The 13457-nt window shown below is 42.0% G+C and overlaps 1 protein-coding gene across 1 annotated transcript in view; it reads left to right on the forward strand.

The window, feature by feature from the left end:
• GOLGA7 (golgin A7) overlaps positions 1-13457 on the forward strand; it is a 78880-nt gene that overhangs the window by 38915 nt on the left and 26508 nt on the right. The window contains exon 5 of the mRNA XM_030201812.1: positions 3543-3614. Coding sequence (XP_030057672.1) covers positions 3543-3590 — 48 coding nt within the window. The 3' untranslated portion in view covers positions 3591-3614. The remainder of the gene's footprint in view (positions 1-3542; positions 3615-13457) is intronic.

The raw sequence follows: 13457 nt of genomic DNA on the forward strand, positions 1-13457 counted from the left end.
CCTGCTATCGAGCAAAAATAGCATGGTAGAGTCAGCTGTGGTGATATACAAGTGCTCCAGGTAAGACAAGAGGATGGAGCAGAGAGAGATATACTCATGTCCTTGATCAAAGCTTGAAGCAGCAGTAGGACTGCAGGGAAGAGAGGATTGTTGCAAGGGTAGGGGAGTAGAGCAGGCAAATGAGATTGCTTGGAAGGGCAGAAAAAGGAGAAAGGGGGCTGGCGGATTGAGGAGAGAAGCCAAGTAGTACTTCTGGAGGAAGAGAGGTCTGGACCTTATTGGGGTTACGGAGAGGAAGAAGTAAGAGGGTTGCATGGGGTGTAGGATGTACACCTGTCAGGGAAGACATGCAATTAGCACATACTCATTCTACCCTTTTTCCTCCTCCACCCCAAGCCCAAATTGTTAGAGTGGTAGAGTGAGTTTGTTGTGGGTGCACTTCATCCCTGCTGAGTAAATCATGGAGGACTTTTCAAAATTGGTGAATATAAACTGGATATTGTAAAAGCCCGACTAGTTGTAGAGTTACCTGGACAGGTTTTCGATGCCTTGTACTGGAACTCACAAGCTAAAAATTGTTCGGTATCAGAAACTGGGAGCCTGATATTCATCTAACGACATTGAATTAACGGATTTCTGGAGCTGGGTAATACATAGCTGGTTAAGTGTGATATTCAACACTTAACTGGCTATGGGTTATGGCATAGAGATAGGACTGACTTTTATGTGGTTAACCTGGCCAGTTAAGTGCTCCATATCAGCAATTAACTGGCTAGGTTAACCACATAAATAGGACTTAACAGCAGATAACCAGTCAAGTGCCAACCCTGCCCCAGAATGCTCCCCAAATAGCCAGTTTTCAGTTAAGTGCTAACCAGTTGTTTTTAGCGGCTAGCCCTGAACAGGCAATTTAAATGGCCAGGAGTTGTTTCTGGCCGGCTAAATCACTTTAGAGTCATTTCACTAAGCTGTGGTAAAAAGTGCCTTGTGGTAGTGTGGGCACATGTTTTGGGCATGCGCTGGGCCATTTTTTACCGTGACTGGGAAAAGGGGCTTTTTTTAATGGGTCGGGAAATGGGTCTGCACTGAAATTAAAAGCCTGAGCTCTTACCGCCACGTATTGATCTAGTGGTAAGGGCTCACATGCTACCCACGTGGTAATCATTCAGCGCATGCCAACTGCTGATTACCGCTGGGAATTGCTCCCAAAGTAGAAAATATGAAATTATTTTCTACCATGGGATTCGACACGCGCTAAACTGAGAATTACCACCGGGTGCGTACACTAGCCAAGCGGTAGTGCTGATTTGGTGCACGTTAGCCTTCCCATGCCTTAGTAAAAAGGCCTCTTTCAGTATTGACTGTAAATATAACATAGTAACATAGTAGATGACGGCAGAAAAAGACCTGCACGGTCCATCTAGTCTGCCCACGATAAACTCATATGTGTATACCTTACCTTGATTTGTACCTGTCTTTTTCAGGGCACAGACCGTATAAGTCTGTGCAGCAGTATTTCCCGCCTCCCAACCACCAGTCCCGCCTCCCATCACCGGCTCCGGCACAGACCCCGTATAAGTCCGCCCTCCCCCATCCTAGCCTCTCAACCACCAACCCCTCTTCCCCCCGCCACCCAATTTCAGCTAAGCTTCTGTGGATCCATTCCTTCTGCACAGGATTCCTTTATGCCTGTCCCACGCATGCTTGAATTCCGTTACCGTTTTCATCTCCACCACCTCCCGCGGGAGGGCATTCCAAGCGTTCACCACCCTCTCCGTGAAGAAATACTTCCTGACATCTTTCCTGAGTCTGCCCCCCTTCAATCTCATTTCATGTCCTCTCGTTCTACCGCCTTCCCATCTCTGGAAAAGATTTGTTTGCGGATTAATACCTTTCAAATATTTGAACGTCTGTATCATATCACCCCTGTTCCTCCTTTCCTCCAGAGTATACATGTTCAGGTCAGCAAGTTTCTCTTCATACGTCTTGGAACGCAACTCCCATACCATCCTCGTAGCTTTTCTTTGTACCGCTTCCATTTTTTTAACATCCTTCGCAAGGTACGGCCTCCAAAACTGAACACAATACTCCAGGTGGGGCCTCACCAACGTCTTATACAGGGGCATTAAAACCTCCTTTTTTCTGCTGGTCACACCTCTCTCTATACAGCCTAGCAACCTTCTCGCTACGGCCACCGCCTTGTCGCACTGTTTCATTGCCTTCAGGTCCTCAGATACTATCACCCCAAGATCCCTCTCCCCATCCGTGTCTATCAGGCTCTCCCCACCTAACACATACGCCTCCCTTGGATTTCTACTCCCTAAGTGCATCACTTTGCATTTCTTCGCATTGAATTTTAATTGCCAAACGTTAGACCATTTTTCCAGCTTCTTCAGATCTTTTTTCATGTTTTCCACTCCCTCCGGGGTGTCCACTCTGTTGCAAATCTTGGTATCATCCGCAAAAAGGCAAACTTTACCTTGTAACCCTTCGGCAATGTCACTCACAAATATATTGAACAGAATGGGCCCCAGCACTGATCCCTGAGGCACTCCACTACTCACCTTTCCCTCCTCCGAGCGAACTCCATTCACCACCACCCTCTGGCGTCTGCCCGTCAACCAGTTCCTAATCCAGTTCACCACTTCGGGTCCTATCTTCAGCCCTTCTAGTTTATTCAAGAGCCTCCTGTGGGGAACCGTGTCAAAAGCCTTGCTGAAATCTAAGTAGATGACGTCCATAGCACATCCTTGATTTAATTCTCCCGTCACCCAGTCAAAGAATTCAATGAGATTCGTTTGGCACGACTTCCCTTTGGTGAAACCATGTTGTCTGGGATCTTGCAACTTATTGGCTTCCAGGAAATTCACTATCCTTTCCTTCAGCATGGCTTCCATTACTTTTCCAATAACCGAAGTGAGGCTTACCGGCCTGTAGTTTCCAGCTTCTTCCCTATCCCCACTTTTGTGAAGAGGGACCACCTCCGCCATTCTCCAATCCCTCGGAACCTCTCCCGTCTCCAAGGATTTATTAAACAAATCTTTAAGAGGACTCGCCAGAACCTCTCTGAGTTCCCTCAGTATTCTGGGGTGGATCCCGTCCGGCCCCATGGCTTTGTCCACCTTTAGCTTTCCAAGTTGTTCATATACACACTCTTCCGTGAACGGTGCTCTATCCACTTCGTTTTCAGGTGTACTTTTGCCAGTCCCTCTCGGTCCTTCCCCAGGATTTTCTTCAGTAAAAACAGAACAAAAGTATCTATTAAGCAAATTGGCTTTTTCTTCATCATTTTCTACATAGCGTTTTGCTGTATCTTTTAGTCTCACAATCCCCTTTTTAGTCTTTCTCCTTTCACTAATATACCTGAAGAAGTTTTTATCTCCCCTCCGTACATTTCTAGCCATTTGTTCTTCCGCTTGCGCCTTCGCCAGATGTACCTCTATGTAAGTTATGAGTTCAATGTACATTACTTTCAAGCATACTCTAGTAGCTTTTTATACCATAGTTTTGTTCAGTGTTTTCTTAACAGCTACGCTGTGCAGATCGAAATTACCATTTATGAAGACAGAAGTATGAGCAGCGGAAGATAAAAAATAAAAGGGGGGAATCCTAAGGTAAATATGAACGTTTTAAAGATGAAGCCTTTCTATTCCCCACCAAGGGGAATTGTTTAACCTGTCTCTGCATGTAATTGCTTCATGTTTTAAACAAATCGTGTGCCGGGATTACTTCTTGAAAACTCAACTAAAAAAGTATAAAAACATCTTGGCTCAACAATAACGCAGCCAAAAGGATAATGCACTGCAGATGACATTGATTGAATCCAGGTTTTAAATATAAGGTATGAATTATGGAGAAGATTCCTTTAATTGTACTGTATCTTGCTTTCTGCTGTATGTTACTGGAAGTCTTCGAGGTGCTTTAATCATAACATCCATAAACTCTCCATGCGTTCTTTATTCAAAACCTGAAAAGCGAAATGACTAACATTTTATTTTTAAAAATGGTACATTATGTAAGTATTTCTCTAGGTCCTACACTTTTTTTCAAAGTAAAATCTAAACCATCTTAACTTTTTAAAAAGTTAACCTTATTTTAGTTAGTAGAGATCCTGATTCCGTTAACTCAGAATGGTAACAAATTAGAAAAAATGCAAGCAGTACTCTTATGGTGGCATTTTAAATTGCATTCTCAATAAGAATTCTTCAATAAGAATTCTAAATATGGGTCCTCTAAGTCTGAAAAACTGCCCTATTGGACAGGCTAAATTTAATTTGTATTAGGGGTGGGCAATTAACGCATTAATATTTTAATGCCAGCTGTTTTGGGTTTTTTTAATGCGGACCTGCCCCCTTTCCCCCATAATTACCTCAACAGCTTGGGCTCTGCATTTTATCTTCTTCCTCTCTGCCTCAAAGTCCATTTTCTTCCCCTGCTTGGTGATCATACTTTACAGATAATTGAGCCATGCTGCACAGGAAGTTGGAGAAGTCTCATGGTTTGCAGTCCCTTCCTGCACAGTGCAGCTCAACTTTCTGCAGAGCCTGATCGTCATGCAGGGGAAGAAAATGGACCAGAGCCCAAGCTGTTGAGGTAAACACGGGGAGAGGGAGCATGAGAGAACCTGGGAACCCAGGTTTAAATCCACTGATGCTTCTTGTGATCTTGAACAAGTCACTTAACCCTCTATTGCCTTAGATAGAAACTTTGGGCCAATATTCAAAAAAGCTGAGCTCTTAAATTTAGGTTCCTGAAAGTTCTTCTTAAGTTAGGAGCAGGTTATTCTCCCCCCCCCCCCCCCCCCCCCCCGATTATGTCTTGGGGGTGTCAGTTTAGATTCTCAATTGAGTGACTACGTGATGAAGATATAGCAATAGATGAGAGAAAATGATCTTGTGTTAAATGTGGCCAAAACAGAAGTGATGATTGTAGGCAGAGAAGAGCTATTAACTGGCCAGAGAAAGGAGGTTTAGGGGATATGTATGTGCCTGTGAGGAACGAATTGAAACTATTAGGAGTGGTGTGGATGATAAAGTTACAATGAAATCTCAAGTTGTCAGTGTGGTTCAAACAGCATTCAGATTTCTGCATATGATAGTTAAATTGAAACCAATGCTGCCTGCATATGATTTCCGATGTGTTCTTCAAAGTATGGTTTTGGTATGGCTGGACTACTGCAATTCCCTATACATTGGAATGTCATCTTCAGGTTTGAGGGCATGGCAAGTGGTCCAGAATGCAGCTGCTGAAGTCCTAGTAGGAATGTCAAACATTTCCCATGTATCTTCAGTGCTTAAACAACTGCACTGGGTTACCTGTACTACAGAGAATTTAGGTATTGTTGATTGTACCTCACTTTATATACAAATGTTCCATGTTATCTGAAGCAAGTTCTGCTTATCTATCAGCCGAGACGGGTATTGAGATCAGAAGCTACTATGCGGCTTTCTACAGATGATGTAGTATGGCTACATTATGCTGATTTGCAGGCTTCGGCCTTTGTTCCAGTAGCGATTTCATTATGAAATGTACTTTCTGATCAGCTCTGCCACTGTGGTAGTTTTGCACAGTTTAAGAATTTATTGAAGATTGGATTATTTGTGGCTGTGTTTTTTTTTTTTTTTTTTTTTTTTTGAATGACTGTGGTAGCCTTGTGAATTTAAGCATTTATTTATTTTTATTTTATTTGTTACATTTGTATCCCACATTTTCCCACCTATTTGCAGGCTCAATGTGGCTTACATAGTACCGTGACGGCGTTAGGCAGTTCCGGTATGAACAAATACAAGGTGATATTATGGTAGAATGAGGTTCATGTATGGTAAATACATTAGGGGAACTTAGAGAGGAAAAGGAAGAGTTAGAATATGTCCATTATGGTCTTTGGTTATGTTATGTTGCAAGTGGTCAGGTTTTTTATGTTGGGTCGGTGGGGTATGCCTTTCTGACCAGGTTTGTTTTTAATGCTTTCTGGAAATTTAGGTGGTCGAGTGTAGTTTTTACTACTTTTGGCAGTGTGTTCCATAGTTGTGCGCTTAAGTAGGAAAAGCTGGATGCATAAATAGATTTGTATTTGAGTCCTTTGCTACTTGGGTAGTGGAGGTTTAGGTATGATCGTGCTGATTTTGTAGTGTTTCTGGTTGGCAGGTCGATGAGGTCTGTCATGTATCCTGGGGCTTCGCCGTAAATAATTTTATGAACTGTCGTGCCGATTTTGAAAGCAATACGTTCTTTGATTGGAAGCCAGTGCAGTTTTTCTCGGAGGGGTTTGGCGCTGTCAAAACACGTTTTTCCAAATATGAGCCTAGCTGCTATGTTTTGGGCAGTCTGCAGTTTCATTATGATTTGTTCTTTGCATCCCGCATAAATTCCATTGCAATAGTCTGCATGGCTTAGTACCATTGATTGTACCAGGTTGCAAAATATTTCCTTCGAGAAGAATGGTTTCACGCGCTTGAGTTTCCACATTGAGAAAAACATTTTCTTTATGGTGGATTTCGCTTGGGTCTCTCTAGTGAAAGGTTCCAGCCGATTTTTACTCCTAGAATTTTCAGGCTGTCTGAGATAGGGAAGGTGTAACCTGGGGTGTTATTGTTAGTGGGTTTGTATGTATTGTATTGTTATATATACTTTCATTACTGCTACTATTACTTATCATTTCTATAGTGCTACTAGACGTACGCAGCGCTGTACACTTGAACATGAAGAGACAGTCCCTGCTCGACAGAGCTTACAATCTAATTAGGACAGACAAACAGGACAAACAAGAGATAAGGGAATATTAAAGTGAGGATGATAAAATAAGGGTGCTGAACAAGTGAATAAGGGTTAGGAGTTAAAAGCAGCCTCAAAAAGGTGGGCTTTTATCTTAGATTTGAAGACGGCCAGAGATGGAGCTTGACGTACTGGCTCAGGAAGTCTATTCCAGGCATATGGTGCAGCAAGATAAAAGGAACAGAGTCTGGAGTTAGCGGTGGAAGAGAAGGGTGCAGATAAGAGAGATTTACCCAGTGAACGGAGTTCCCGGGGAGGAATGTAGGGAGAGATGAGAGTGGAGAGGTACATAAGTATTGTATGTATTTTGTGATGTTTGTTTTATTGTGAACATTTCTTGGAAACCACCTAGTCCTAGGTAGCCTATAAGTCTTTTAAATAATAAGTTATTGAGCCTGCCATCCGTTTGCCTAGATTTATGAGCCTAATGTATAAGCCTAGTGCTGAAAATCTGTGCTATACTCCATGGTAACATCAAGACTGGATTACTGCAATGCACTACACAATGGTCTGACTACAAAGGGCCTACACCAGCTCCAGTTGATTCAGAATGCAGCAACAAGACTCATAGAAGGTTGCAAGCGACGTGACCACATCGCACCATTTTTGCAAAAGCTTAATTGGCTACCAGTACAATACAGGGCTAAATTTAAGACTGTCTGATCTTCAAGGCCCTGAAAGTCAAAGGTCCTGAGTATCTGAAGAATAGGATGATCCTCCACACACCGCCAAGGACACTAAGGTCCTCCCGAGGACTTTCACTAACCACACCCTCTCCAAAAGACATTACACGATGTGATACCCACAAGCGAGCCTTCGCCAGAGTAGCCCCCACACTCTGGAATGCACTGCCTGAAAGGCTCCGCTTAACACAAGACTATCTCTACTTCAGGAAGCAAGTGAAGGCTTGGCTCTTCAACCAGGTCTTTAATGGAAGAAGTAACTAACTTGTTAGTCTCACACACACAAGGAGTGACTCATGCTGCACTTACTGCAGCGGGACATGTTTGTCCACTCCTACTCTAGCTGAGATAATACTTAACCATCTCTTTGACCTCATGTGCAACTTTCTTCGAATCAGTCACCTTACTTTCTAACTCTTCCTACTCTCTTACCCATCTATATGTTACAACTTTGCCTTACCCTTCACTATCAATTATAATGTTCTATGACGTATTGTGTTGACATTGGAAATAGTATTAATTAGAAAATCCAACACCACAGCTTTACACTCACTGTGTTGTATATTAGATGCACGACACGCTTGGACTCGGCAAAAGCAGTATCTAGATTTAGTTATTTAAAAGTGGAGAAAAAAGGCTTCAGTAAACGCCACCCAGCCAACCAGACTCAACTGACTATAAGGCATAGGTGCTGCGCACCATCATATCGCCTAAAAAAAAACAACCCACTTTATCAGTTTCCACAGTGTTCTGACAATCTTTCACTTTTAACAATCTTTCACTTCTACAAGCGTCTCATGAACCAATATTCCACAGGTTTGAATGTCTCTCAGATTTTAAATATCAATGTCTTTTACAAATATGTGGCACGTGACAAACGCCAGTTACTTAGCTAAAATCCATATTGAACCGGCTCACTCGTGTCCATATTCACCCAACAGGGAATCCCGTTTCGCTGTTGCTGCTTCAGGGGTTCACTTTAATCATACAAAGGAATCATTTATTCTCCAACTTTCCTGTGTCGCATCTGCTGTATTTCAGAGAGAGGGAATTGCAAATAGTATACCATGCCATACTTTGTATTGTTGAAATATTTTTACTGCTGTAACTGCCTATTGCTCATGTTTGATCTATTCTTACTGTACACTGCCTTGAGTGAATTCCTTCAAAAATGCGATAAATAAATCCTAATAAACAAATAAAATAATTACTTTTCCATGCCCTAAATCTGCCCCTGTTACCATCCACTTTTTATGTTCCTAAATTTGAGTTTGAGTAAATATTTATGCACTCAGCCCTAGTAAACTTCCAAAGAGGCCAATTTATGAGCTTAACTGTCAAAGTTAGGAGCTTAAATCTTTTGAATATTGGCCCCTTAGATTGTAAGCCCTCCAGGGGCAGGAAAATACATATTGTATTGAATGTAACTTGTCTGGAGCTACTATTGAAAAAGTGAGCCAAATCCAAAATCCCTTCTCCACCCTTCCCTTTACAGGGTCAGATTGCTTGTGGTCTACTTGTGAATCTGAGAAGCAAGTATTCAGGCCAGATGGATGCTATCATCAACTATCTGGAAGCTATTAGAGCTAAAAGAAAATCCTTCAGAAAATGGAAAAAGGAACCGACTGAAAATAATAAGAAACAGCATAAGGAATGTCAAGTCAAATGCAAAGCGTTGATAAGGAAGGCAAAAGAGGGACTTTGAAAAAAAGACTGCATTGGAGGCAAAAACCCATAGTAAATTTTTTTTTTAGGTATATTAAAAGCAGGAAGCCGGCAAAAGAATCGGCTAGATGACCGAGTGGTAAAAGGGGCAATCATGGAAGAGAGAGCCATAGCGAAGACATTAAATTAATTCTTTGCTTCGTTCTTCACCAAGGAAGATTTGGGAGAGATGCCGGTTCCAGAAATGGTATTCAAAGCTGAGGAGTCGGAGAAACTGAATTAAATCTCTATAAACCTAGAGGATGTAATGGGGCAATTTGACAAATTAAAGAGTAGCAAATCTCCTGGACCAAATGGTATTCATCCCAGTGTACTGATAGAATTGAAAAATGAACTTACAAAACTATTCTTAGTAATATGTACTTTATCTTTAAAATTGAGCGTGGTACCGGAAGATTAGAAGTTAGCCAATTTAACGCCCATATTTCCAGAGGGGATCTGGGAAATTATAGGCCAGGCAAAATGGTAGAGACTACTATAAATAACAAACTTACAGAGCATATTCAAAATTATGGATTAATGAGACAAAGCCAACATGGATTTAGTGAAGGGAAATCTTGCCTCACCAATCTATTACATTTCTTTGAAGGTGTGAACAAACATGGATAAATGCTAGCTAGTTGATATTGTGTATCTGGATTTTCAAAAGGCGTTTGACAGAGTACCTCATGAAAGACTCCAGAGGAAATTGGAGAGTCATGGGATAGGAGGTAGTGTCCTATTGTGGATTAAAAACTGGTTAAAAGAGAGAAAACAGAGAGTAGGGTTAAATGGTCAGTATTCTCAATGGAGAGGGTTCCCCAGGGGTCTGTGCTGGAACTGCTGCTTTTTAACATATTTATAAGTGATTTAGTGATGGGAGTAACTAGTGAGGTAATTAAATTTGATGACGACCCAAAGTTGTTAAATCGCAAGAGGATTGTGAAAAATTACAAGAGGACCTTACTGGGAGACTGGGCATTAAATAGAAGATGATGTTTAATGTGAGCAAGTGCAAAGTGATGCATGTGGGAAAGAGGAACCTGAACTATAGCTACGTAATGCAACATTCCATGTTCAGAGTCACCAACCAAGAAAGGGATCTCAGCGTTGTTGAAACATTGAAACCCTTTGCTCAGTGTGCTGCGGCGGCTAAGAAAGCATATAGAATGTTAGTTATTATTAGGAAAGGAATGGAAAACAAAATGAGGACATTATAATGCCTTTGTGTTGGTCAATGGTGTTACTGCACCTTGAATATTGTGTTCAGTTCTGGTCACTGCATCTCAAAAAAGACGTGGAGGGGCATAATCGAAAGGGACGTCCTTGCAGAACCTCCCGATCCAGGGGCAGGGAAACCCATATTTTCGAAACAAGGTGGACGTCCATCTTTTGTTTCGATAATACGGTCAGGGACGTCCAATTCCTTAAATTTGGTTGTCCCTAGACTTGGTCATTTCTGATTTCCGGCGATAATGGAAACCAAGGACATCCATCTCAGAAACGACCAAATGCAAGCCATTTGGTCACGGGAGGAGCCAACATTTCTAATGCACTGGCTCCCCTGACATGCCAGGACACCAACCAGGCACCCTAGGGGGCACTGGAGTGGACTTCATAAATTGCTCCCAGGTACATAGCTCCCATATTGTGTGTGCTGAGTCCCCCAAACCCACTACCCCCAACTGTACACCACTACAATAGCCCTTACGGGTGAAGGGGCACCTAGATGTGGGTATAGTGGGTTTGTGGTGGGTTTTAGAGGGCTCGCTGTTACCTCCACAAATGTAACAGGTGGGGGGGATGGGCCTGGGTCCATCTGCCTGAAGTGCACTGCACTCACTAAAACTGTTCCAGGGACCTGCACACTGCTGTCATGGACCTGAGTATGACATCTGAGGCTGGCACAAAACACTTTTAAAGATGTTTTTTGAGGGTAGGAGGGGGTTAGTGACCACTGGGGGAGTAAGGGGAGGTCATCCCCGATTCCAGTGGTCATTTCGGGCACCTTTTTGTGCCTTGGTTGTAAGAAAAACACGACCAGGTAAAGTCGTCCGAGTGTTCGTCAGAGATGTCCTTGTTTCTTTTGATTATGGGTCGAGGACGTCCTAGTGTTAGGCACGCCCAAGTCCCACCTTCACTACGCCTCAGATACGCCCCCTTGAACGTTGGCCGTCCCTGCGGCGGAAAGCAGTTGGGGACGTCCAAAATCAGCTTTCGATTATACCAATTTGGACGACCCTGTGAGAAGGACGCCCATCTTCCAATTTATGTCGAAAGATGGGCGTCCTTCTCTTTCGAAAATGAGCCCAATAGTGGAATTAGAAAAGGTGCAGAGAAGGCTGACAAAAATGATAAAGGGGATGGGACGACTTCCTTATGAGGAAAGGCTGAAGCGGCTAGGGCTCTTCAGCTTGGAGAAAAGACGGCTGAGGGGAGATATGATAGAGGTCTATAAAATAATGAGTGGAGTGGAACGGGTAAACGTGAATTGTTTACTCTTTCCAAAAATACTAGGACTAGGGGGCATGCAATGAAGCTACAAAGTAGTAAATTTAATACGAATTAGAGAAACTTTTTCTTCGCTCAACGTGTAATTAAACTCTGGAATTCGTTGCCAGTGTATGTAGTAAAGGTGGTTTGCTTAGCGGGGTTTGAAAAAGGTCTGGACAGCTTCCTAAAGGAAGAGTCCATAGACCATTATTAAATTGACTTGGGGAAAATTCACTGCTTATTTGTGGAATAAGTAGCAAAAAATGTATTGAACTTTTTGGGGATCTTGCCAGGTATTTGTGATCTGGATTGGCCACTGTTGGAAATAGGATGCTATGATTGATGGACCTTTGGTCTGTCCCAGTGTGGCAATACTGATATCTGGAAAATAAGCCATCTTATAAGAAAGGAAGGGACCCACATTTTTTAAAATTCAGTTTTTAGGAAGGTCATCACATGCTGCCATACATCTGCCAATGGGTATCTTTACATTCCATAGTAGAAAAAATGTCTGGCAAGGTCATCCCCATCCTAATTTGATTATTTAAACACTTTTTCCCCCCATAAATGGAAACAGCCATGTTGAAAATTCTTTATATATGTTTGACAAATTCTTTGTGGTACCGTACTCAAGGAGTATCTAGAGGAGAATTTTTTTCCAGCTCCTTATGTAAAGTTCGGATATCTTTTAGAAATCTAGGTGCATGGTGCATAGCTTCCCACTATATGAATTTGTAAATGGTGGCTTTTTCTTCAAAATTTTGTTTTCAAAATGAATAGAATTTACACTTTGGTAAATTGGCAATAAACATTAGAAGGACGTGTCTTGCACATTAAAATAGGTTTTACAAACTATTACTTCCAAAATTTCAGCTGCCTCTACTTGGCCGTATGTATTTGTCATGAGTCATTTCATGGCAATTAGTGCTAAATAGCTGTTTTTTCTACTTGGTGGAGATTTTGAGCAGTTGTCTTCAGGAGCTTAATCGATCAAACAAAGTTAAAATTTCTGAAGTGAGAGATTTACTTAAGGAACTTCTGGATAGTTTCATGAACTGCAAATATTTTTATTAAGCTTAATTGTGATTTAGAAGCTGTATGTTTCCTGCAAACAGATCCAGCTTTGAGCTTGTGATGGGTGTAAAATGAATTTTTAAATGTCAGCTTGGTACAAAATGTCTGCATAATGTCTTTCTTAACGATTTCATAGATCAAGAACAGCAAATTATATTGTACACACATAGTGAACAAGGGTGTATGCAACCTTTGTGTAAATAGAACTTTATAAGGTACATTCAACAAATAAGACAGGTCTTAAAGTGGAAGAGTGGCCTAGTGGTTAGGGTGGTGGACTTTGGTCCTGGGGAACTGAGGAACTGAGTTTGATTCCCGGCACAGGCAGCTCCTTGTGACTCTGGGCAAGTCACTTAACCCTCCATTGCCCCATGTAAGCCGCATTGAGCCTGCCATGAGTGGGAAAGCGTGGGGTACAAATGTAACAACAAAAAAAAAGTATAGCTTTAACCTACCATGTGCAGCATTCCCATAAGGACATAGGTAGTAATACCCAAAAATTAAGCTTAAGTCCCTTAAACTTGTTTAAACTGTTTCTCTGCAAGTTTTCTTGATACTCTGGGATGTGTGTGCAGGAGAGTCACTAAAAGACCTCATGCCATTAGATCTGGAGTGAAGTCATGTCAAAAATGACAGCACAAGGCTGACCCAAGTGGCTTAGTGGCAGTGACACAGTATCATGTGGTTTACATCCTAGATTGTTTCTCTCATTTTTTGGGTCAGCCTAGG

Source organism: Microcaecilia unicolor, chromosome 4 (assembly GCF_901765095.1).
Source record: "Microcaecilia unicolor chromosome 4, aMicUni1.1, whole genome shotgun sequence".
Classification (NCBI taxonomy): Eukaryota; Metazoa; Chordata; class Amphibia; order Gymnophiona; family Siphonopidae; genus Microcaecilia; species Microcaecilia unicolor.